This window comes from Durio zibethinus, chromosome 10 (assembly GCF_047325235.1).
Source record: "Durio zibethinus cultivar Kanyao isolate XHJ-2024 chromosome 10, ASM4732523v1, whole genome shotgun sequence".
NCBI classification, from domain to species: Eukaryota; Viridiplantae; Streptophyta; class Magnoliopsida; order Malvales; family Malvaceae; genus Durio; species Durio zibethinus.
In genome coordinates, this window is record NC_143171.1 from 17,392,378 (window position 1) to 17,415,818 (window position 23,441).

The following is a 23,441-nucleotide window of genomic DNA, read 5'->3' on the forward strand; positions in this document are numbered from 1 at the left end:
ATTATTTCTCCAAATCATTCTTTGGGCATTGACTAAGATTAAGTTTGTCACCTTTTATAATGGGTGTATCCCCAATCCTACAGTTCTACATGTTAAACCTACTAAGCACACCATCAATATAAGAGCTTTACGATAGTCCCAACAGATTTTGAAACCTATCTTTATGAATTTCAATCCCAAGAACAAAAGAGGCATCCCTAAGATCTTTCATGTCAAAAGTCTTTGACAACATCTGCTTAGTTTCATGCAACAAACCAACATCATTACAAGTTAGCAAGATATCATCCACATACAAAACAAAAAAGATATACTTACTCCTATTGATTTTAAGGTATATGCATTGATCAACTTTATTTCTTTAAAACCTAAGGAAGTAACTACCTTATCAAACTTCATATACCACTACTTAGAAGCTTGTTTAATGCCATAGATTGACTTCTTAAGCCAATATACTAAATGTTCCTTTCCAGATTCTTAAAATCCCTCAAGCTGTACCATATAAACCTTTTTTTAAGATCACCATTAATAAAAGTGATTTTCACATCCATTTGATGAAGTTTCAAATCAAAATGTGCTACTAAGGCCATAATAATCCTAAAGAATCTTTAGAAGACACTAGTGAAAAGGTTTCATTATAATCCACTATTCCTTTTGAGTAAATCTCTTTGCCACCAATCTAGCCTTGAACCTCTCAATTTTTTTTATAGAATCTTTCTTGGTTTTATACACACATTTACAACCAATAAGTTTTCACCCTTTTGGTTGTTCAGTAAGCTCTTAAACACTATTCTGAGCCATAGAATTCATCTCATCCTTCATTACATCCATCCATACACCAAACTATGGACTGTTAATAGCTTCACCAAAAGTTACAAGATCAACAACATGATTAATATCATAGTCACTCTCTCCAAGATAAATTACATAATTATTGGAGATGACAGATCTACTTTGTTTAGTAGATCTCTTTAGAGGCATTTTAATCTCATTTTCTTGAACTTGCAGTACATCAATAAAAGCTAGATTAGCAAGAGAATGACTTGTATCCAATTGCCCTCGATCTCCTTTTTCTATGGCCACTTGCATAATATGGCGATATGTTATAGGCAAAGGAATGAAAACATGTCTAATAGATTCATAATTGTTAACAGCCTCTACCTTACCCTTATCAGCAACATCCAATTCAAGAAACTTTGCCACTTGCAACTCTATAATCTTAGTTCCACATATAGGAAAATAAAACCTATATCCCTTAGAATGGTCTAGATACCCTATGAAAAAGCAATGAGTACTCATAGGCTCAATCTTTCTTTCAGAACGGTTATAGATTCTAACTTTTGCAAGACATCCCCAAACTCGAAAGTGGTTCAAGCTGGATTTCCTATCAGTTCACAATTCAAAAGGTGTTTTAGGAATAGATTTACTAGGTACCTTATTGAGTATATACAAGGTAGTTTTAATAGTTTCATTCTAAAAAGATTCAAGAAGATTACTCTTACTCATCATGCTCCTCATCATATCCTTAAGGGTATGATTCCACCTTCTGGCCACACTATTTTGTTCAGGACTACCAGGCATAATATATTGAGCAATAATCCTAATTTTGTTAGTAGTTGGCAAATTGTCCCACGTGTTGTCTAGTTTCACAATTTTGCCATAATTCTCACCACCATAGTCAAACCTAATAACTTGGATGACTTTCCCTAATTGTTTCTCTACCTCAGTCTTAAAACTTTTAAATTTATCAACAGCATCAGGTTTTTCACCTAGCAAGTAAAAATACCCATAGTGGGAATAGTCATTAATAAAAGTAACAAAATATTTATTACCACACAAAGTAGATTTAAAAGGTCCACTAATACTAATATGTACAATTTCCAAAAGGTCAAAACTACGAGTTGCCCCTTTCTTCTCAGTCTTAGTTAGTTTACCCCATATATAATCAACTCGTAAATGTCTAATTTTTTTAAAATCAAGGGATGGTAAAATGCCATCTTTTATAGATCTTTAAAGTCTTTCATCATAAATGTGACCTAACATTTTATGCCACAATAGGGAAAAGTTTTCTTTAATCAATGATATTTTAAACACTATCTTTTTAACATTGTTGCAACTATATTCGTTATTGAAGGCCAAACACAGTTTATATAAATTGTCAACTAGTTTAAATTCACCAATTACATTTGAATTTAAAAACAAGTCAATTTTTCCATTTCTAATGCCAAAGTAGTAACCACGTTTGTCCAAAACATAAACTGAAATCAAATTCTTTCTAAATGAAGGTACATAAAAAACATTTTCCAAAATAAGTTCAAAGCCTAAATTCAAATTTAAACCTATTGTTCCTACATGACTAATGTCTACTTTAGCATTGTTTTCAACATTAAGTTTGGCCTCTTTCTCATTTGGCTGCCATTTGCTTTTGAACCCTTACAAGGTAACAACAACATGAACAGTTGCACCACTATCAAGCTACCATGAATTCGATAAGATACTAACAAAGTAGGATTCAAAACAAACAAAAGCTAGTGAATTACCTTCTTATTTATTCTTTTTTCTCTAACCAAGCCTTATATTTGGGGCAATCAAATTTCATGTGACCTTTTTTCTTACAGAAAAAACACTTGATATCTTTCTTAATGACAACTTTAAGACATCCTACCTTTTAGTCTGACCACTACCTTGTCCCTTATCATCCTAAACTTGCTTACGAGCATTAAGAACAGATCTTCCAAGTTTCTCATAATTTCTTTAATAATTGGGTTTGGAGTAGGTAGTAAGACGGGCACTCTTTTAATAATTGGGTTTGGAGTAGGTAGTAAGATGGGCACTTTTTTTTTTTTGAATTTTTCTTCTTTATAAACACATTTTGAGATGAGATCATTAACACTTCAAACTTCATTCATAGCATTATAGGTTATTCTAATTTGGGTGAACTCAATAGGTAAGAAGTTAAAGGCATGGTGAACAATGAATTTGTCATGAAGAACAATTTCATGGAAGTCAATTTGGTTTGAATGTGGACCATTCTCATAATAAAATCTCTAACACCTCTTACACTATCATATCTCATACTCGTAAGCTCACTCATAAGGTTCCCAACCTCATACTTCTAGAGTTTTTGTATCTATTGCCTACAGCATTGTAGAGATCCCTAGCAATTTCAATAGTATCCAGCCCACTCAAAAAGTATTTAGAGATGACCTTTTAATGGTATATAGACACATGTGATTTGCTTTTTTCCATTTGGCAAAAATTTCTTTTTATTCAATAGTACTTTCATTAATAAGATTAGCAGGCTTTGAAAAATGTAAGACTACGTCTATCTCACTCATAACCAAAGCAAAATTCAAATCTTCATTCCATCTCTTATAATTAGACCCATAAAGTACTTTGATAGTAGCTTGATTGTTATTGACAGTAATAAGTCACTATGCAAGACAAAATGCAATATTAGTCAATAGAGAATGTCATAAGTTGTATAGCAATGTTCATGATGTGCTAACAATTACTAAAAGCTCTAGGCGCATCATTACAAATTCTCTTTTGGGTAGAAAATGCAACATGTGATTAAGAACTTTTCACATAAAGTTAATATAAGAATGTCCTAGTTTTTGAAAACCTAACCCCTTTAGCAGACAAATTTTCTAGATCGGTAACCTTCAACCATGATGTTTTATGTTCTAAAACAAATTACCCTACACATTAACCCCTTTTAGGCAAGTAAATGCATAAGGTAATTTAATAACCATCCCGTAACCTTATAATAATAAAATATTCCATTAACTTCAATATATGAGCCACTTTGACAGCCAAGCACTTATATCAATTAAAAAAAATTTTCAAACCAAAAAATTTCATTAACTACCCAAAATTCTCAATTTGCATTCTCAACCTTAATGTATGCAATGGGCCATTCCAACTAAAATACTAAATCTAGATGTATCTTATTAGATCCTATAAATAATGTTTATTCCATTTAAACTTAGGTCTCGAATTTAATTTAAAACTATTTTTAATTACTAACCAATTATGCACATAAAACTCAACTCGAGAGTACACAAATATTTTAGTTTAACTAAGGAGAGTATCTACTACCTTTAGACTCTAAACATGTCAAAATATTTTATCTTTAACTAAAGCCACCAAAATCATGTACATAACATATAATATTTTAAGAATAATGCATGAATTTTAAACAATAAATATTTCACGCACTTAAAAAATTCCAAAACAAATCATAGAAAAATCAAAAATTAAATTTCAAGCATGTAAAAAAAAACTGGGATGAAAATAGCTGTCAAACGGGCCAACAAGCCCCTCACGTGCCTTCCCTTATGTGTACGCCCCGTCTGGCGATGGAAGTGCACCTTTATTCAACCTTCACCCAGGTTAGCCCAAACCAATTAAGGCAATTCCTGACCCGTCAAGGTTTGTATTGGTTTTTCCACCATTTTTTATGTTTTTTCTTCCCTTTCTCATTAAATTAAAGTTTCAAACATTCAATTAAACTAATTTTCTACAAAGCCCATGCAAAAAATAGCATTAAAAACAACAAAGATATGATCAATTTGAGAAAATTTTGGATTCTACAAACTCATAAATAACCCATTTTTGTTTTATTCAAATTTGATCATCTTACAACGACATTTTATGAAATTAAACACTTTGATCCACTTTTGTAACATATTAGGAACATCAAACATGGATCAATTTTAAATCAAACACATAAAATGTTGATGATTTAATCAAAATAAAAGTTTTTACCAAAATTATAATCGAAAACTTTGAATCCCAATTTCTCCCTCCATACAAGGAGTTAGAAAACGATCTTTATATGAATTTGATCTTCTTTCAGAGAGAAACAAAAGCCCTTAATCAGTTTTAGATAATAAAGATTGAAATTTAAAAATTTCAGCAACATAAAAAATCACCCAAACAAGCAACTAATCTAAAAATTAATTAAATAATTATAAAATTAGGGTCTTAATTTCACACAATTGGGCTTTGATTCCACATAAAAGCATAAACCCAAGATTATTGTGTTAAAATTAGAACACCATACATGTATCAAAGAGATCAGGCATACTTATTTGGGTAGTCATCATGAAATTTCGAAAGTGAAACGATCTCGAAGTGACTATGATCTTTCTCTTCGTTTTTTTCTTTCTCGTAGAGATTTCTCATTGGATAGTTACCGAATATTGAGAAGTGAAAAAGAAACTTTAGCCTATTATTTAAATAACTCTAGTAACCTCCTCATTAAAGGCTTATCGAGCCAAAGACATACACAACCTTTAAACCACACCAACCTAATAAGATGTGCAAAGCCCATACTTAAGTGGTCACATTAAATTAATTGGACTCTCATGCTTGTCTCATATTAAGACTAGCTTCATCAACCAATTTTATTAAATTAAAATCGCCAATTAATAGTAGCCTACTTACGAAAAATTTTAACATTTGCAAAACCTCTTGTATTTTCTTGAGTGACCTCTAGATGCTTGGTTGGTTACTTTTACAAGAGGGCTAGCTTGATGTTCTTTTTGTAGGGGAATTATTCTTAGTTAGAACCATAAGTAAAATAAAGTCAAAGTATAATATTCATCATGTAAGATCATAAGTAATCTTAAGTCAAAGAATCATTTATACGTTGTATAACAATTATAAGAGAATGCAACTATAGACATTATGTGAAGTACCATATAACATTCTCATATCGAGTCATGTTCAATGAGCTTGTTCTTGTAACAAGCACCCCACATATTAGCTCAAGTTTACCTAAACTTCAACTTATGAGATCAGTTACTTGCTTCATAAGTAAAAGCATAACCATATACTAGTCTCAATAGCTTCAATGTCCTCTTATTGATAAAACATCAACTAAGGAGCATATAACTTTTATGCAATGATGATCTCATAATTACAGTCTCATTGTAATTTCCTTGCAAAACTTTATTTATATTCAGAGAACTTTATCGTATAAGCATCAATATTGAAATATATGTATACAAGCTCAATGATAAATAAATAAAACCTTTATAAGATATCAAATATAATAGTATTACAAATATGACAATATTTTAACTAAAATATTATTCAACTTGAAGGGCAAATACCAACATTTCATTGTTCTCGGTGGGACTAGCTTTCAACACTAGCTTTTACCGTTGTATTAATACCTTAAAAAATAATCGCCTCCATCTTCATGTAGTTCTTTTGCTTTTTCATGCTCATATCACAACCATCATTTGGTCATAAGTTAGAAGGAATCGTTCTTTTCTTTCCTTTTACACAATTGTAATAACATTAATAAGTCTCCGATCATTTTTTCATAAGTATTTCTAGTTGCTCTTTTCCATTTTTGCATGGCCTTGCTTTATGCAACCCAATAAACTCACCAATAGGTCTATTATCTAGTTGATTACCACTGAACCTATTACAAATAACTTTTATATTTAAAGTAGTATTCACCACTTTTTTCAGGATCTCCTTATCCCTTGTAATCACATTTCACACCAATTAAATATAGATCATTTCTAGTGAGTTTTTCTCTCCCCTTGTCAAATTTACTCCTTAATTTACAACCAGCATCCTTTTCTACCTTCAATAACTCTAGCTTTTCAATCTCAGCACATATACATCACCCATACTCCTTTGTCATTGAACCCTTATGATTTTTCATCTTCAATGCACTAAATCACATTCATCATCTTGATGATCCATTCCACCACAAACAAAACAAAAATTTGGCAATCTTTCATAGCGAAACATAATAAGGGCCTCTCCGCCATCTTTAACCCCTATTATGGTTCCCTCTTTTTAGTGGGATATTTATGTTTAGGGTAACTTTAACCTTGAGATACTTCACCCATTTCGTATTGCTACCATTTGTATCTACCTCTTTCACATCCCCCAATGTTTCTCCAATAACCACCCCTATTTCTTCATTCATCATATTTAAGGGTAGATGATCCACGTATAAACCATAAGTGTATAGGCCGCTTAAGAAATCTAGATAGGAAGTATCTGAATTATCGTCTCCACAAGGATTAGATGTCTAACCTAAAGGTAACTTCAGAAATTAGACATTTAAGGTATATTTGGTTCGAAGAAATTATTGGTAAAATTACTAATTTAACCTTATTCTAACTAAATTAATTAACCTAAATTAAGCAAAGTTCTAAACCTAAATTAAGCAAAGCATTATTAAAAATGGAAAGTTTCTAAAAATAAAAAGTTGCTATAAAAGGAAATTTCTAAACCTAAAAAGTAAGGCTTTAAATTAACTTCTAACACTAAAACATGAAAGTCGAAGAATACAATTTAACATGTATTAAGTAAAACTAATCATAAAATTTAAAAATGTAAGAAAACCTAGTTAGCAAGAAAATCTAAATGGCATAGAATGAACATGCATGAACATAAATGAAATGAAACTTGCATGGCACTTAAATGCATGAAGCACAAAATAATGTGGACCTAATCTAACATAAGAACCGAGTATGAAAAATGCATGGCAGCAATTGACACTAAAATATAAAACAACTAATTAACAACATGGAATCTAAGGAAAATAAACAACTAGACATTCAGGAACAAAACACTCAAGTAACATGGGAAATCAAAGGCATAAAAATGAAAGTAAAAGGCAGTAATTTGAGTTGAAAACAGAACTTGTACAGCAACTAAAATCGATCAGTTAAACCTATTAAAATGACAAACAACAAACATCAAACACTAGGTGAACTTAAGCTAAATGTTCATAAAACCTACCCTACCATGCATAACACTAAATGAACAAGATTAAGGCATGAAAAAGACTTGAAACACAACATTATAAAAGTTAAAACTTAACTGAAATTTGCTTTAAACAGAAGCTGAAAACCGAATGCAAGATTAAGGAAACTACATGAAAACCTTTCAACAAACACCTAGAGAAATATATGAGAAATTACTTGAACATGAAACCAAACCTAAATGACATCAAATAACATTAAAAAGACTTACTAAAGAACCTAAAATGCAAATTTAAAGGGTTGGAAACAACCTAGAAGAGAACTAAATAGCCTTGAAAAATCAAGAAGAAAACAACTACTAAATTCAAAGAAGATGCAATGGAACATTAAATCAAACATCATAAACTTAAAAAAAAAAAAACTCAAAATGCAACAGAAAAACTATAGGAAGTGAATACGCAAAACTAAACAGATTAGGCAAAAAAACAAAGTTGAAATAGCAACATTCTAAGAAAATGAAAAACAAAGAGAACTTAAACATTTGAAAATTTGAAGGCATGAAAATAACACTTAAACATAATATAATGGCATGAAAATGATCTCAACTAGCAGGCAAATAAGCAAGGAAACAAGCTTAAATAACCGAAAATTAAAGGCTAAACAGAAACTAAAAATCAGTCAATAAAATTTTGAAATTAAAAGAACTAAGCAAAGAGTCAAGTTATTTAGGCCCGATGGATGATTGCTCATGCCCAAGACCTTCATAAACTATCCTTCTCAACCAAAGAACAAGCCCAAAGTAAGGCAAAAATAAATTAAAAAAAAAGGAGCAAACAGAGTTGGAAATAAAGTAAAAGGAAATTGTAAATTACATTGCAAAATGAAAAGGTCTAATATTTAAAGTGAAGGTTAGTACAGAAAAGGTAAATGAAAAAAGGTAAATAGCTATGAAGATACTAGGAGACGGGAGCAAAAATGGAGGCCCCTAAAGCCAGCTAACAAGGTCAGCAAGGCTGCTACCTGGAGGAGGCATCACTGGCAGCCAAAAAAAAAAAAAACCCAAAGGGGGCTCCCTTGGTTTATTGGTTTAGCCCTATCATATTCTATTTATAGTACATCCTAGGTATTTTTACAGCCAGTTATATTTTGCTTAAATTGTCAAAGTCAGCCCCTTAATTGCTTGAAGAATGAAGAGAATTCGTGTGCTAAAAAATAGTGATTGCCTAGGCTATTTTGTCCATGAAATTTGCTTCATATGAGCTTGTACAATTGGACCAATGGGAGAGGATTATGTAGCTATATAAAGGACAAGTAGATGGCCATGTATGCACCTCAAATGAGAGAGAATGAAGACTGGAATGGTCCCCAAACTACGCTGGCAGATTTGGCATACTTGTCTCCCATGCATCCTTTCCACCTTCTTTACAGCCCATGTGCTTCATCCTAGGTGGGCCAATGCCTTCCCACCTTAATGTCATCTCATTGTACACATAATCCTCTAAAGTTACAGCCTAAATATTCTCCCAAATTGCGAATTACAGTAGAGAGTGTAGTGGCTTCCAGTCATTTTCATTATGGTCCAACTTTGTCCTCTAGTGCATTGGTCCCCCTTCTTTTGTGCCATCCTTTCTCTGTTGCATGTGCACTTAAATATGGCTTAGTGGCTCACCTCAGCAGCTCCTAAAATTGGCTTCAAGCTTACCTAAATCAGCCCCTTATTCTTGCAAGTTAGCTCATGTAATGGACTAGGCTCATTCAAGTAATCAATAAGGCAACTCTCGACTTGGCACTTCATGGTGCTGGCTTTGCCTTGGCTTATGGTGTTGGCATTTTTTAGATCTCTTAATGGCTTCTTCAACTCATAAAATTCAGTTCCCATCAGCTCTAATCTGCTCATGTCCCTCCTTGCAAGCTTGGCAACCATGGCTTTTCCAATTCGGCTCTTAGTTTATGCACACAAGTTCCTCACAGCAATGGCAGCTTGTAGTCATTTTTCTTGGCTTCTCAAGTTTCTTGTTATGCACATAAGGTCCGAACATGTAGCTCAATTGAAGATCTCGGTTTAGAGTGCAAATTCCTCAAGCAATGTAGCACCAAGGCATCCTTAAGCATGATTAATTACCTAGTCCTTCAATTTACCTACAATTGAACAAAACAAAGATTAGGTGGAATATCGACTTAATCAAGCAAAAATCAAGTTAATAAGAGTTTTAATTAAGCAATTTAACACTATAATAATTTTATAAAATATAGAATTATTACACCCCCGAACTTGAAGTTTTGCTTGTCCTCAAGCAAAATCAAAATGTGCTAAGAGTTAAATTCAACTTCCTATGATCAATCTAGAATGATTTCCTCAAAGATTACATGATGACTATAGCTCAAGGTAAATCATAAACATAGGTTAATCTTTGTCTTTCACACCTCTATCCACTAATGTAAACACTCACTAAACCAACAATCTTTAGGTCTTTAATAGCTTGTAATATTAGACTAGGGTTAAGATGGGATAAATGAAGTTTAGGTTCAGTACCCTAATCATGCATTAGTAGCTTAGGATCATTTAAATATGCAATGAATGAGAGCTTTTCAATACACTATCACCTTCCTTCAAACTTGGATTTTTCTCCTTTCTTTATTTGCACACTTTTATTCTTTTCTTTTCTTTTCTTTTTTCATTTTTTCATTATTTTCATTTTCATTTTCATTTTTTTTCAGTTTTCTTTTCTCTTTTTTCAATATTTCACCCTTCTTCCAAATGTGATATAGCTCATTAATTATGTTATTAATGATCTTTATGCACATAAGATAGGGACAAAGAGATAAAAAGTAAACAATGATTAGGCTAATTAATGTGGTTGAATAACCAAAAAAGGGGTAACGAAAAGCTCAAAAGGGGTGACTATAGGTGCACATATTAGGGTTGGCTTGAAAGGCTCAATCAATCTAAGGATAGCCTAAGTCATCTCCCTAATTTAGTGCAGTCTAGGATTCACCTTGAGAAGTGATCAATCAAAGTCTAGAACATAAGCACAACTTCAAAAATGAATGCAATTCCTATGATCACATAAATATTTACTAAATAACATACAAGTCAATGATTAAAAAGTCAATCATGATTGTTATCACAAGATCATGAAAAATCAACCAATGAAAGTCTACTAATAACTCGTAGCAAAATCATTTAAGCCCATAGATATGTAAAATTTTTTAAAATTTTTGAAAATTTGGAAAATTTTGGAACAAATTATTTTTCACCCCCAAACTTGAACAGCACATTGCCCTCAATGTGTAGGCAACTAAGAATAAAGTGCAAAGGGTGAAGAGTACTCCTCTAATGTGGACTGATGACCTCTTTGAAGCTCTGTGATTGGCTTTATTTTTACCTACAAGTAAAGAAAGCAAACTAACATAACAGATAAAAGAAAACAAACTTAGGATACCTTCCAAAAATCGTTGAATTTAAAGTCAATCAGCTTGACTTTCTCTTCATCTTCAATCTGAATTGGCCATAGTGATGACACCAAATTTAATACCCGCAACCAGCCACTTAATCATTTCTCTCTTCACCACATCCTCCATGATTGAATCCAATTGGAGCTGGTGCTCATTTATGAGTGGCATGTCAGCAAAAGTCATTTGGCCTTCCTTAAACAAGATCTCAAGTCTCCTATTTGAGGGGCTGAGATATGTGGGTTTTGGTTTAAGCCCGCGGGTTAATAGAGTCTCCATGACCATATCAACACTGGAAAGTGTACAGGACGGAGTGTCAAGTATCTTATAGTGGGACTCGAAATAAGCAAAGACATGTAAACACCAAATTTGACTTCTTCATCTTGAATTCTCATAGTAAGTTCCCCTTTTCTAACATCAACAATCGCTCCTCCTGTGGCCAAGAATAGTTTCCCAAAGATTATTGGAATATCAGTGTTCTCTTCCATTTCTAAGACCACAAAATCAGTTAGGTGGTAAAATTTATCAACTTTCATAAGAACATCCTCCACAACTCCTCTTGGATACTTTAGAGATTTATTGACAAGCTAGAGAGTGACAGTAATGGGCTTAAGCTCACCTAAGCCAAGCTGCTTGAATATCAATAATGGCAGTAGATTAATGCTAGCTCTTAGATCACAAAGCACCCCATCAAAAAACAGTCTCCCAATGGTGCAAGGGATAGTGAAGAACCTTGGGTTCTTAAGCTTAGGTGAAATTTTGCTTTAAATGATAGCATTACACTTTTCAATCACAACTACAGTCACATGTTCTTCCAGCCTATACATCTTAAAGATGATCATCTTTTTCATGAATTTCAAGTAGCTGGGCATTTGTTCCAAGGCATCAATAAAGGGATATTAATGTGCAGTTTTTTAAACACCTCTAAGAATTTGGAAAATTACTGATTGGATCTCTGCTGCCGAAAGCGTTGATAGAACTGAATGGGTAGCCCATAAGGTTTTGGCTTTGCCAGCAGTAGGCCTAGAAGAACTAACCTCCTGAATATTCGTCGGTTGAGGCAATACATCATATACCTTTTCCTCATCTTCTTCTTTTGCATCCTCTTCCTCCACAATAGGCTCTAATTTAATCTTCTCGATATTCTTTTTATTTTAAGAAATCTCCTTTATATTCAATCTTTTTCAATATTTATATCATCTCTATAGTAATATGTCTCTATAAAAAGAAACAATCAACATTATTAAACTAAAAAATATTCTTATAAATAAATGCAATGTTTTATAATCTTTTACTAAGAAAAAAAAAACTTTCTCCTTCCAATTTTTTGGCATTCCATTCCAAGTTTTTAATACGAAAAATCTTGCAATAGTTTATTTTGGCAAAATTTGAGCACCAAATCTTAAAACAATTTATTTACCTTCAATGCACTTAATTTATTACTTATTATTATGTTCCTATGATTGTTCGGTTTAGCATTTTTTTATCATAATATTAGTTTGCATAAACTAATATTAGCTTTTTCCATTTTATGTAAATTATTGTTTGTTATGTTGTTTACTTTACATGATATGTTTTAAACTAATTAATGTCTTCGTAAAATTATTTTACTTTATAAATTAATTGATACTTATCAAGGTTTTTTTTTTTTTCCAGGTAGATGCTTATCAAGTTTTAATCCTAAACTTAACTACAAACTATTGAAAGAAGTATAAATTTATTAAGATTAAGATTAAAAAGTTGCAACAAAAAAATTAAATAAAACTTTTAATTGGAGCCTATTTTATTCATTTAAAATAAATTAAAAAAATTTTTCAACTTTATCATTTATAGTTAGATTCTTGATAGTCATATTAAAAGACATATAAGCATAAAAAAAAATTTACAATCTAAATAGTGCCAGAGTTGTAAACAAAAAAATTATTGTTTGGTTAAAAACAAAAAATAACAATAAAAGAATAGCCATAGATTTTATTTATGCTGATATTACTTTTCATCTGACCATCAACAAAACTTCTCATTTTATGTTGAAAAAGGGAGAAGAGTCAAATCTATTAAACTATCAAGTAGATTGACAATAAGTATCACTAAAAAATTAATTGCAACATTTTATCCCATAGAATAAGCATGAAAAAAGTTTGTAAACATAATTCATTTTAACAAAAGTAAATTTCAATTATTTGGAATCAAAGACATTAGATTTTATTTAAATATCACTATTAGATAAGATTTGATGGAAAAGTATTTTTCTTTAAATTCTATTGTAATTACATATTGATTTCCAATTTTTATCTTTTCTTACTCATTTGACATTAAAATTTTAAATTTTTATGAAATTTATTAGTTATATTACAATTTTTTTTTTTTACATAATTACATGCCCATGCATCGAGAGTGTATATATATATATATATATATATATATAAAGTATGTGAACAGTACATACTTATGATTATTAACATTGCTTTGACAGACTTGCCTTAATGCCAAAAGAGAAACAGTGTATCTGTTTTTTAATCAGCAAGATTATAGAACAAACAAAAGGTATTGATAACAGAATTTCCAACACATAATAATCAATCTATTGTAGCAACTAGCTAGCTACATGATGAAAAAAAAAATGCTTTGTAGAAAAATCACATCAACTTTCTATATTTCACTTTGACATTCTTAAACTTTATTGCATCTATCAGTTTCAGCTCAGCATTTAGCCAAATTGTTTAAAACCACAATTTCTTTCTTGTTTTGCTCTAGCTTTATTAACACTTATCAGGTTTCATGCCGTATTAATCGATGCAGCCTGCTCGTAGATTGCAAAATCTTTTCATGAGTGCACAGTATACATACAGAACAGTTCCATGTTGCTGCGATCTAACGTAGTATGATTTACATTCAGGATCCAAAATAAATTTGACTTTGAAGGGCATAGAATGAACAGAATTACTTAACCATAACCGCAACTTAAAAAAACAATAAAAAAAAAAAAAAGAAACTCTTATTTGTGCAAGACTAGTTTATGTAAAGTGTAAACTAATCAAACTGAAAGCATTGTAACCTGATTTAACAATTTACTGCTAACCAGTACAGATCTAAAACTACATGTCATATTATTTAAGGGGAAGAAAGATACTTTATTTTGACAATGTTGTTCGAAAGGGCAGAACACTTTCAACTTCCTTAGATTCAGCACTCCTTTCTGCTACAACTTTTGACATTCCAAACATCTGAAATGGAACCCAAATTTTTAGTCAGACACACCAATATACACAAAGAATATAACCAACAGGAAAGTTCATATTGGACAATGATAGTGCAGAATATCAAGGGAAGCACCTTTTGGATGGTCTTCTTAAAGCAACCTATGTGCTCATCCATTGATGCATTAATGAACTCATCAATGTGATCCTTCAAGTCTTCAAGGAAAGCTGCTTCCTCATTCTTTTTCTTCCTACATGAAGCCACAACTGGTGATGGTTGTTTGTCAGGGTGACTCTTTTGTGTTTCCATTCTTTGTTTCTCCTGGGACTTTATAGCATAATAGCGATAAATACACATCCAACAAAAAGATGTTTTAAACCATAAGCCAAGATTAAAATCTTCGCAAATCTTGATTCAACCATTTCTTGTACAAGAAGGAAATTATTTCGTGAAGCAATATATTTCAACTATTAAAAAAAAAAAATCACCCAATGGAACAAAGCAAGAACAAAAATTAAAGCACCCCCCAAAAATAATAAATAAATAATAACAGATCTAGCATCAGTCAGTATGATGAATTTAAGTAACTGACAATTAATTTATGAGGCGTAGAGATGCCATACCCCTTAATTTATAGGTGCATATACATTTATATGTATTTCTTTTCTAATTCTTCTTACGAGCATTCTAATTTACTAAGTCCTATTATTGTTACTCTTCAATACGTCTAAGGGGAAATTTTACAGAAAAGAAAAAAGGTTGTCTGCATTCCCTAGAAACAGCCCCTTATTAATACTCAACCCAACTCAAAAGGAATTAGCATTTGTCGATCTATTTTAAACATTGTGCAGTTGTTACAAAGTGAACAATATATTACAATAGCAACATGCTTGTTTCAACAAATTGAACAATGCTTGTAGAATAACCTAGCACCTTATTAATCCAGCCAATGCACAAAGTTAGAGAAAAAGTTGAATTGCCTTCATAGCAGTTAAAGGCTGAAAGCCTTCTTCTAAAATAGGCTTCCCTACTTCTAAATCAAAAAACCAGCAAAAGGAAACCAGAATTTTGTGTTTTTGCTCAGCCCATAAAAGAATATTTTATTACCAAAGAAAGACAAAAAAATAAAGCTGGGACTTATTGTCACCTGTCAGAAGCATAGCATACCTCAACAAAGGAACCAGAAACAGACTCAAAATGATTTGGAACCCAATTATAATTTACAGTTACTCCACCCAAAACTGACCTTAAGAAAAAGATGGTGCACCCTACCAGCTCAAAACAATTGGAGACTTGAAACTCACTTATTTTAATAAGTCTTGCAATCTCAGTGACGGGAAAATAGTTACATTAATAATGTCTCATAAAAAGCAATATCATGTATAACTCAGACGCCAAAATTGCTATTTGTGAAATGGAAATCACAGGTGAGTTGATTGCAGGAGCAAATTTGTATGTCATCCAAGCAAACTTCAATATAATGCACAAGTATCTGTCATCAATAAAGGCAGTGAAACAAATTTAAGCTATACTTTCTACACAAAGCTCATATTGGAAGCATAAATTCCAAAACAAAAGAAGGAATCAATGAAAAGTTCGCAAGCGACACACCTCTCTTCACTTTTACATGCTCTAAGACAATTCTTCTCTACAACGAAGAAAAAACAGAAACTATCTTTTTAACATGAAGCTCTAAGATGTTTAATTTACTGATTCACATTGAAACTGAAATTATTAAACAAAGTCAAAACAAGCAAAATTACAACTTGCCTATAATAAGAAATCTTTGATGGGGAAAATCAGTAAATTAATAAAATGGATAATTTATAGGAAAAAAAGAACGATTTAAGCACATTAAACTAATTTTGCACGTTCACTGTTCAGCCAAAGTGAGTTAGGAGTGTAAGGGAGCAGAGAAGAGAAAGAGATAAACCTGAGAAAGAAACGGCGGCGAACGCGTCAGGGGAAAGAGGGCAAACAGAGAGAGGGAAGAGAGAGAATCTGCCGCGGTAGGGTAGGAAGCTGACCGGCGATGGGGGCAGAAGATGGGCTAGCCGCACGATAGAGAGGAGAAAGAACGTGCTGGCGCGGGTAGTGGAAAAAAAATAGACCAAGGGCCTTAAAATTAAAAGCCCTGAACCTACGCGTTTCGTTTTTCTCTTTAATTAGCAGGCAGCAAGAGGCAGGGGAGGAAAAAGAGAGGAAAAAGCCAACTTATCTGATTGCTTTGGCGGATGATGTTTTATTTTTATATTATTAGGTCATATTTGATATATAAAATTATTAATAAGATAAGATAATAATTATTATATATTATTTGATTTATATTTAAGAGGAATAAGGATTATAAAGAAGATTAACATCTTTTTGGTGTAAGATTATTTAATTATCTCTAAGTAAATATTATTATTTTTAATTTATGAAATTAAATTTATGTGTCTAATTATATCTTTAAAAATTATATTAACAATTTAAATTATATAAACTTTAAGAAAGATAATTTTGATAAATAAATAAATTATTTTATCTTAATCCTTATATATATCAAATATAAAATAAGATGATATTACTTAATCTAATTTTATTTATAATATTATCTTATCTTATTTTATCTTATCATATCTTATGTACCAAATATGATCTTAATTTATTATATTAATATTTAGAGCATATGATTATTAAATTTTAAGCCAAATATTATTTTAATTTTTAAATTAAAAAAAAACTATTTGATATGTGATTAAGAAGGAGTTTTTTATTGTATGACTGGAGTAAATTTCATTCTTAGTTATTGAATTTTGATCTAAATTAATTTAGGTCATTGAATTTTAATTTATCCTAATAAAATTATTAAAATTTGTTAAATATACAAAATCTAATTATTTATGACTCATTTGATTAAATGAAAAATGCTTTCCTATTCCATCTATTTTTTGGAATAATCACATTTTCCAAGGTTTGGTTCATAATTGGAGTTAAAAAGATGATTATGTGATATGGGAATTCTTGATTAACATAAATTTTCAAATCTTTTGGGGAATAGGCATTTGCAATTCCTTAATCTATGGAATTGCTTTAAGTTTTTCTTTTTCCCAACGTACATTGTCTTTTTCAAAAATCTTCATTTGTCACCTTTTTTTACTGTTACTCATCCTTAAAAAATCTTTATCTATCATTTATCTCTCTTCTTAATTGCTATTCATTTTTTCCTTTCAAGCCATTATGATTTCTCATCTCTCTTCAATTTTCATTAGATCTTTCTTTCCTAGCTAATGGCAGCATTAGCAATGAAACTCCCTTTCTTTTCCTTCATCTCTCTTGATTCCAAGTTTAAGCTATTTGGGTTCATATGGGCAATATTGTTTCCTTTTTCACTTGTTTATATGAGCATCATTTAAGTTATAAAGCTTCATTATTTGTAATTACTATAGGGCTTCATTGTTCATTGTTATAGGTTTCCAATAAACATATGTCCATCCTTTCATAGAGTCTAGGAAAGAGAAATATTTTGTTGTTAGATTTTTTGGTCAATTAGTGCTGTTAGTTAAATTTTTAATTGTGGCTCTTTCCCATTTTAACTATGTTAATTCACTTATCAACAAAATAACATGCTTGATTGATGTTATAAATAGAATGGAACAAAAAATTTTGGATATTAAGTTAAAAAACAAAACCAAAATTAAGGTATTGTAGTTACTTTATTCTTATCTTACTTTATTATTTATATGAGTTTTAAGTTTTAATTGATGACGTGAAAATTTTGAATATAGATTAGAAAATGTCAAGGAATGTTTCATCTTCAATCATTGATCTTATCATACTTTGTTCATATCATTCCTTCTCAATTATAGAATTATTTAGGTGCTCGATATTTACAAAAATGTAAGGAATGTTTCATCTTTAGTCATTGGTTCTCAAAGTTCAAAACAAACAAACAGGAAGTCATCTTTTGACGAGGATGTTATGTTAGTATCATGTATCATTAATCTGTATAAGACGAGAACATATGATGCAAATACTAGTTTTAAAGCTAGTTATTTATTAGAGCTTTAAAAGGAAAACATTAAAGGCAAACCTCATATAAAATCTAGGATTAAGACATTGAAGAAATATTGGAGTCTTATATTCGATCGCTAGACATAGAACATAAAGCATAAAAATTAGGGAAAATAGGAAATGATCTTAATTACATTTGTTGTTGTTGTTGTCTTTCTCGTCCTCTATTGTTACATATTACTATTTGAGGGTATTAAAATATGTGATTTTCTTTGGAAGCATATAAGGGAAAATGATTTTTTATAGCTTCTCTTCTATTTTCCTTATTGGTTTTAACGTTAAGTACCTATTTATGATAACTTTGAAAAGTTGTAGTTCTTTTAGAGGGTATTGAAATAAACTCATATTTATCTAGTTGCAAACAACATAAAACATTATAATTAAATAAATTAATGTAAAAAATTAAAAAATTTTCATTATATTGATTATGAGATGAGCCACTATATTTTTGCTTAAGGCTTCTATTTCTTTAAGGCATTGACTTTTACACTCAGATATAGAATTTTTTTAATTTTTTCCCCTTTTGCTAAAATAAGGTTATGGTAGATTGGCATGGTATCATGAATAAAACCACTAGTAGTTACAGCAATAGACCAATAAGAGATGAAAATTTTGATAAAGAAGAAATATGGCCTTACGAAAGAAAAATGAAAGATTTAAGTCTCACACTAAGAAGGCGTAAGGAGTCCCCAAGTTTTTCCCCTACATAAAGCCTTTGAAATGCATCAAGAATGATCCAAAAAGTTAGCAACTTAGCAAGCCATGAAACTAAGGTGGCTTAGTAATCTTCAGCTTTAGTGAACGTCCTTGATTGGTCTAAGATATATGGCAAGCATGCAAATATGGAGTCATTTAAAAATGAGATAGGTGAACCAATTTATGTTAAACAATCTTTAAAAATTGTGAAAAGGTTTGGCATGATTAACCATTGAATATTGTAGTTGTACAAACCCTCATGTATGATTTTGTTGACTACCTAAGATAGGCTGAATGTTTCATTTTATTCTACAACTTAGTCATTCCAAAACTTATATAATATTTGTATGATGTATGAATGGTAAGATGATTACTCATATAATGTTACTAATTTGTATATTTATGATGCATGAATGGAAAAACAATTACTCATAAATATGAAAGTTTATATCCTTATGATGTATGAAATCTTTGTAGAAGGTAAGTAATTTCATAAGCCATTTTTCATCCTCAGTTTGGGCACTTAACCTATGCATTTGAATGCCATTCATAAGGTATTCAAATTTCACGTAAAAGCATTCGAATGTCCTGTAGCCTTGTAGCTTTTGTTTGATTTTTCGTCATAGGCATTGGAATGCCATTTCTATGGCATTCGAATTTCTTACAATCTTGTACCTTCTGTTTGATTTTTCATGAAAATTCAAATGCTATGTATGTTGCATTTGAATTCCCTATAGCCTTGTAACTTCTGTTTGATTTTCATTCATGCATACATAAATTTTGCAAAAGGCCCTTAATAATATGCTTGTAAACATTTTAATTATTAAATTATTATTTTTCTATATCTTTAATTTGATAACAAAAAAAAATGTAACAATGAACAAAAACATAGAAACACATAATTGATTGTAAATAAGGGCCATATAAATTTTATTCCAATAAGGTATAAACACATATCATCAATACAAACCATACAATTAAAATATAATAAAAAATCACACAATCAAATATCTAAAATGTTTAACAACAATAAATATCATATAGTAATTATATCTTACATAGATAGAAGTCATATTCCCATTATTAAATAAGTACATCAACATACCATTTCGGTTTCAATCTATCTTATCAAATCCCAATTTTGGAAGATTAGTCACTATGTCATCGTCAACTGCTTCATTTGTTGCTTTAGCAAATTTAAAACATGATCCAAAATTATGTAAGCAAATATATGACTATTCAATTAATCTACATAATGAAATGCAAAAAGCTTATATCAAGGTTAGACCACATCAACCTAATCTTTTAGAATATCTTGCTTCTAGTTCAACAAAGCATCTACGTTACTTTCAAGCATCATGTTTCAAATAAATTTTTTAGTTAAAATATTCACCTCTAAAGATGCAACATTTTTTTTGCTTTGTTTTCTTTTAAATAACATGCCATGTGGATACTTTGGATAAACTATGTTTACTTATAGTGGTTTTAATAATTGAAAAAACGTATATAAATGATGCAATTGTGCTTTTTGACTCATATGAGAAAAGATCTAAATTCACTACATAACAATGCACAAAAAGCTTGTGTAGATTTAATGAATCAAGCTCAACATATTGGAGTATCACTTAATAGGCAAACAACATAAGAAATTAGAATTAATAGTTTACATTTGAAAACTGGTATTGTTATTACTCAATGGTTAACGTTTCACAGTTGTACCTTTAAAGGTCATGATGAAAGTATAGAATAAAAAAATAAAAATTTTATTAAATTGGTAAAATTGTTTACATCTTATGATAAAAAAGTTAAAAATGTTATAAAAATTGCTTCGTAAAATGTGACATATACTTCTTAAACAACAAAAAAAGAAATTTTGCATGTTTATGCTAAAAAAGTTCATGATGTAATTTATAAAGAAATTGGTGATAGAAAATTTTGCATTATTGTCAATGAAGCAAGAGATGAGTAAAAAAAAGAGCAATTGACAATAGTTTTAGGATTTGTTAATAAAGAAAGTTTGTGAAAGAATGATTTTTTTATCTTGTTGATGTTAAAAATACTTCGGCATTGACTTAAAAAATGAGATTTTTAATATTCTCTTCCATCATAGATTTGACATGCAAAATCTCTGAAGATAAGGATATAGTGGAACAAGTAAATGGCTCACAAGTTTTGATTTTGAATAAATGCCTATATGCTTATTAAGTTCATTGTTTTGCTTATCAACTTCAATTAGCATTGATTGCAATAGTTAGAAAAGTTATTGAAATGCATTAATTTTTTAAAGACTTGGTTCATATTGTTAATATGGTTTGTGCTTCTTCCAAACATCATGATGAATTATAAAAAGCTTAAGCAATTGAAATTACTCATTTGATTTCTATATATTGAAGAGTTGAAAATTGGAACTGGTAAGAACTAATTGGGCACTTTAAATGTCTAAGTGATACTCGATGGAGTTCTCATTTAAATTCAATTATCAGTTTAATGAAAGATATTTCATTCAACATGCACTATTCTTGAAAACATAAAAAATACTGCACCAGTTATTCCTATAGAAGAGATGCTCATGATGCATATAATAGATTGAGTTTTTTTTAATTTATTTTATTCCACATTTGATGAAGAAAATTATAGGGATTACTGATAATTTTTGTCAAGCTTTGCAATGTCATTCTTAAGATATATTGAATGCCATAAATCTTGTGTTGACAATAAAAAAAATTGGTTTAAAAGTTTAGAGAAAATGGATGGGAAGAATACTGAATAATGTGATGTTATATTATAAGATTTGTGAATGAGCATAGATAATGTCATCAGTATCAAGTAGATATATATTTTTGGTATAATAGATACTCGATTGCAATAATTGAATCATAGATTTAATGATCATGGTATTTAATAACCATAGATTAATGATGTGTATTAACATTCTAATATGAAAGAAATATCAACGCTTTCTGAACTTTGTAAAAAATTAGTTGAAAGTGGAAAGTCAGAGACATATCTACTCATTAATGGATTAATTCATGTCATATTGACTCTTTCAATTTCAATTGCATCAACAAACTTGCTTTTTAGTTATGAATATTGTGAAGACTCAACTTCATAGTAAGATGGAATGTTATTTTTTGATAAATTCTTTGATTACCTATATTGAGAAAGAAATTATTGAAAAGTTTAATAGTGATGTAATAATTGATGATTTCAGTGTGATGAAAGAATGAATTATGCAATTCAAATAATAATTTTTTTATCCTATTCATGTTTAATAGTATAATTTTTAATTTTACTTTTAAATTTTAAAAGTATTATTCATTATTTTGACCCTCCTATCATGCTAATGCTAGCTTCGCCCTTGATAGCAAACTTCCACTAGTTTTGTTTTGTTTTGGGTTTATTTTTTTTACAGTACCTATTTGAGGTTTTTCATGTTGAAGAGAGTCCTTGGCTTCCTGATTAGCAATGTAAGAAATTGTTATTCATTAGAAAAGGGATTATTCAAACCAGTTTCATGTTGCTTAGGTCAAGTCTACGGTATTTTCTTGATCCCTAAATCTCTAAATTGTTGGACAACTTTCTATCACTTCACATTGTTTATTCCTTCTGATATAATATAATTTCACTACTGTTATATCCTTTTCTTTGTCTTTGATAATCAACTTTATGCATGATTCTTGATTTGGAGTATAACGATTTTCATTTAGTTGAAGTGACCAACTACTCACTTTTACGTTATCTACCCCTTCCAAGTTAACAAAACTCAAACTAGTTACCTCATGCAAAGCCTCATCATATGAACTAGGTATTGTCCAATACTCATACTCTATTGTTGTATCTGGTGAAGGCATCATCAATTGAGCAGTAAAGGTTGAATTGCCATTAGTGTCAAATATGTTTTCTTTTTAACATATTATTTATCAATTACTCATTAATATAATTTTCATTTAGCATAGCATTATTAATCATAGCATTATGAGATAAATAATTAAAATCTTCTATTCAGTTATCGATAATATTGCATCCTAATAAATGCTTTTACCAACAAAATCACCATCCATTTCATTTTTATTTAAAAAAAATAAATTGTAATTTAGTTAGTCATATATATGTAAAAACACAAGTAATGAAAACTAATTTAAATGAATTATTTTTATTATATATATAAATATATATATATATAGTACCTATGCTCTTGATGGTGGAGTCTTTCAAAATTAATGTCACATTTACTCGCTAAGACATCCTAAATTGATTTGCAACTTTTAACCAAACTTTGAATCAACACTAGGATGAACT

General features: G+C 30.2%; 1 protein-coding gene across 7 annotated transcripts; it reads right to left on the reverse strand.

The window, feature by feature from the left end:
- Positions 1–8,579: 8,579 nt before the first annotated feature.
- Positions 8,580–16,605, reverse strand: LOC111292065 (uncharacterized). Of its 7 annotated transcripts, none has more exons than XR_016345798.1 (4): positions 14,526–15,627; positions 14,323–14,416; positions 11,183–11,484; positions 8,580–9,878 (listed from the first exon to the last, which is right to left on the reverse strand). XR_016345798.1 is itself a non-coding variant. In XM_089766850.1 (4 exons), the coding sequence occupies exons 3-4, from the start codon at positions 14,697–14,699 to the stop codon at positions 14,324–14,326; spliced, it is 267 nt and encodes an 88-aa protein (XP_089622976.1). In that variant the 5' UTR covers positions 14,700–14,717; positions 15,695–15,882; positions 16,324–16,605; the 3' UTR covers positions 14,034–14,323. The 7 variants fall into 7 exon arrangements, 5 of the variants coding, with proteins under 5 accessions (XP_089622974.1, XP_089622976.1, XP_089622975.1 ...); XR_016345797.1 differs by having other exon boundaries at positions 11,183–11,625; XM_089766850.1 differs by lacking the exons at positions 8,580–9,878; positions 11,183–11,484 and adding exons at positions 15,695–15,882; positions 16,324–16,605 and having other exon boundaries at positions 14,034–14,416; positions 14,526–14,717.
- Positions 16,606–23,441: the final 6,836 nt, after the last annotated feature.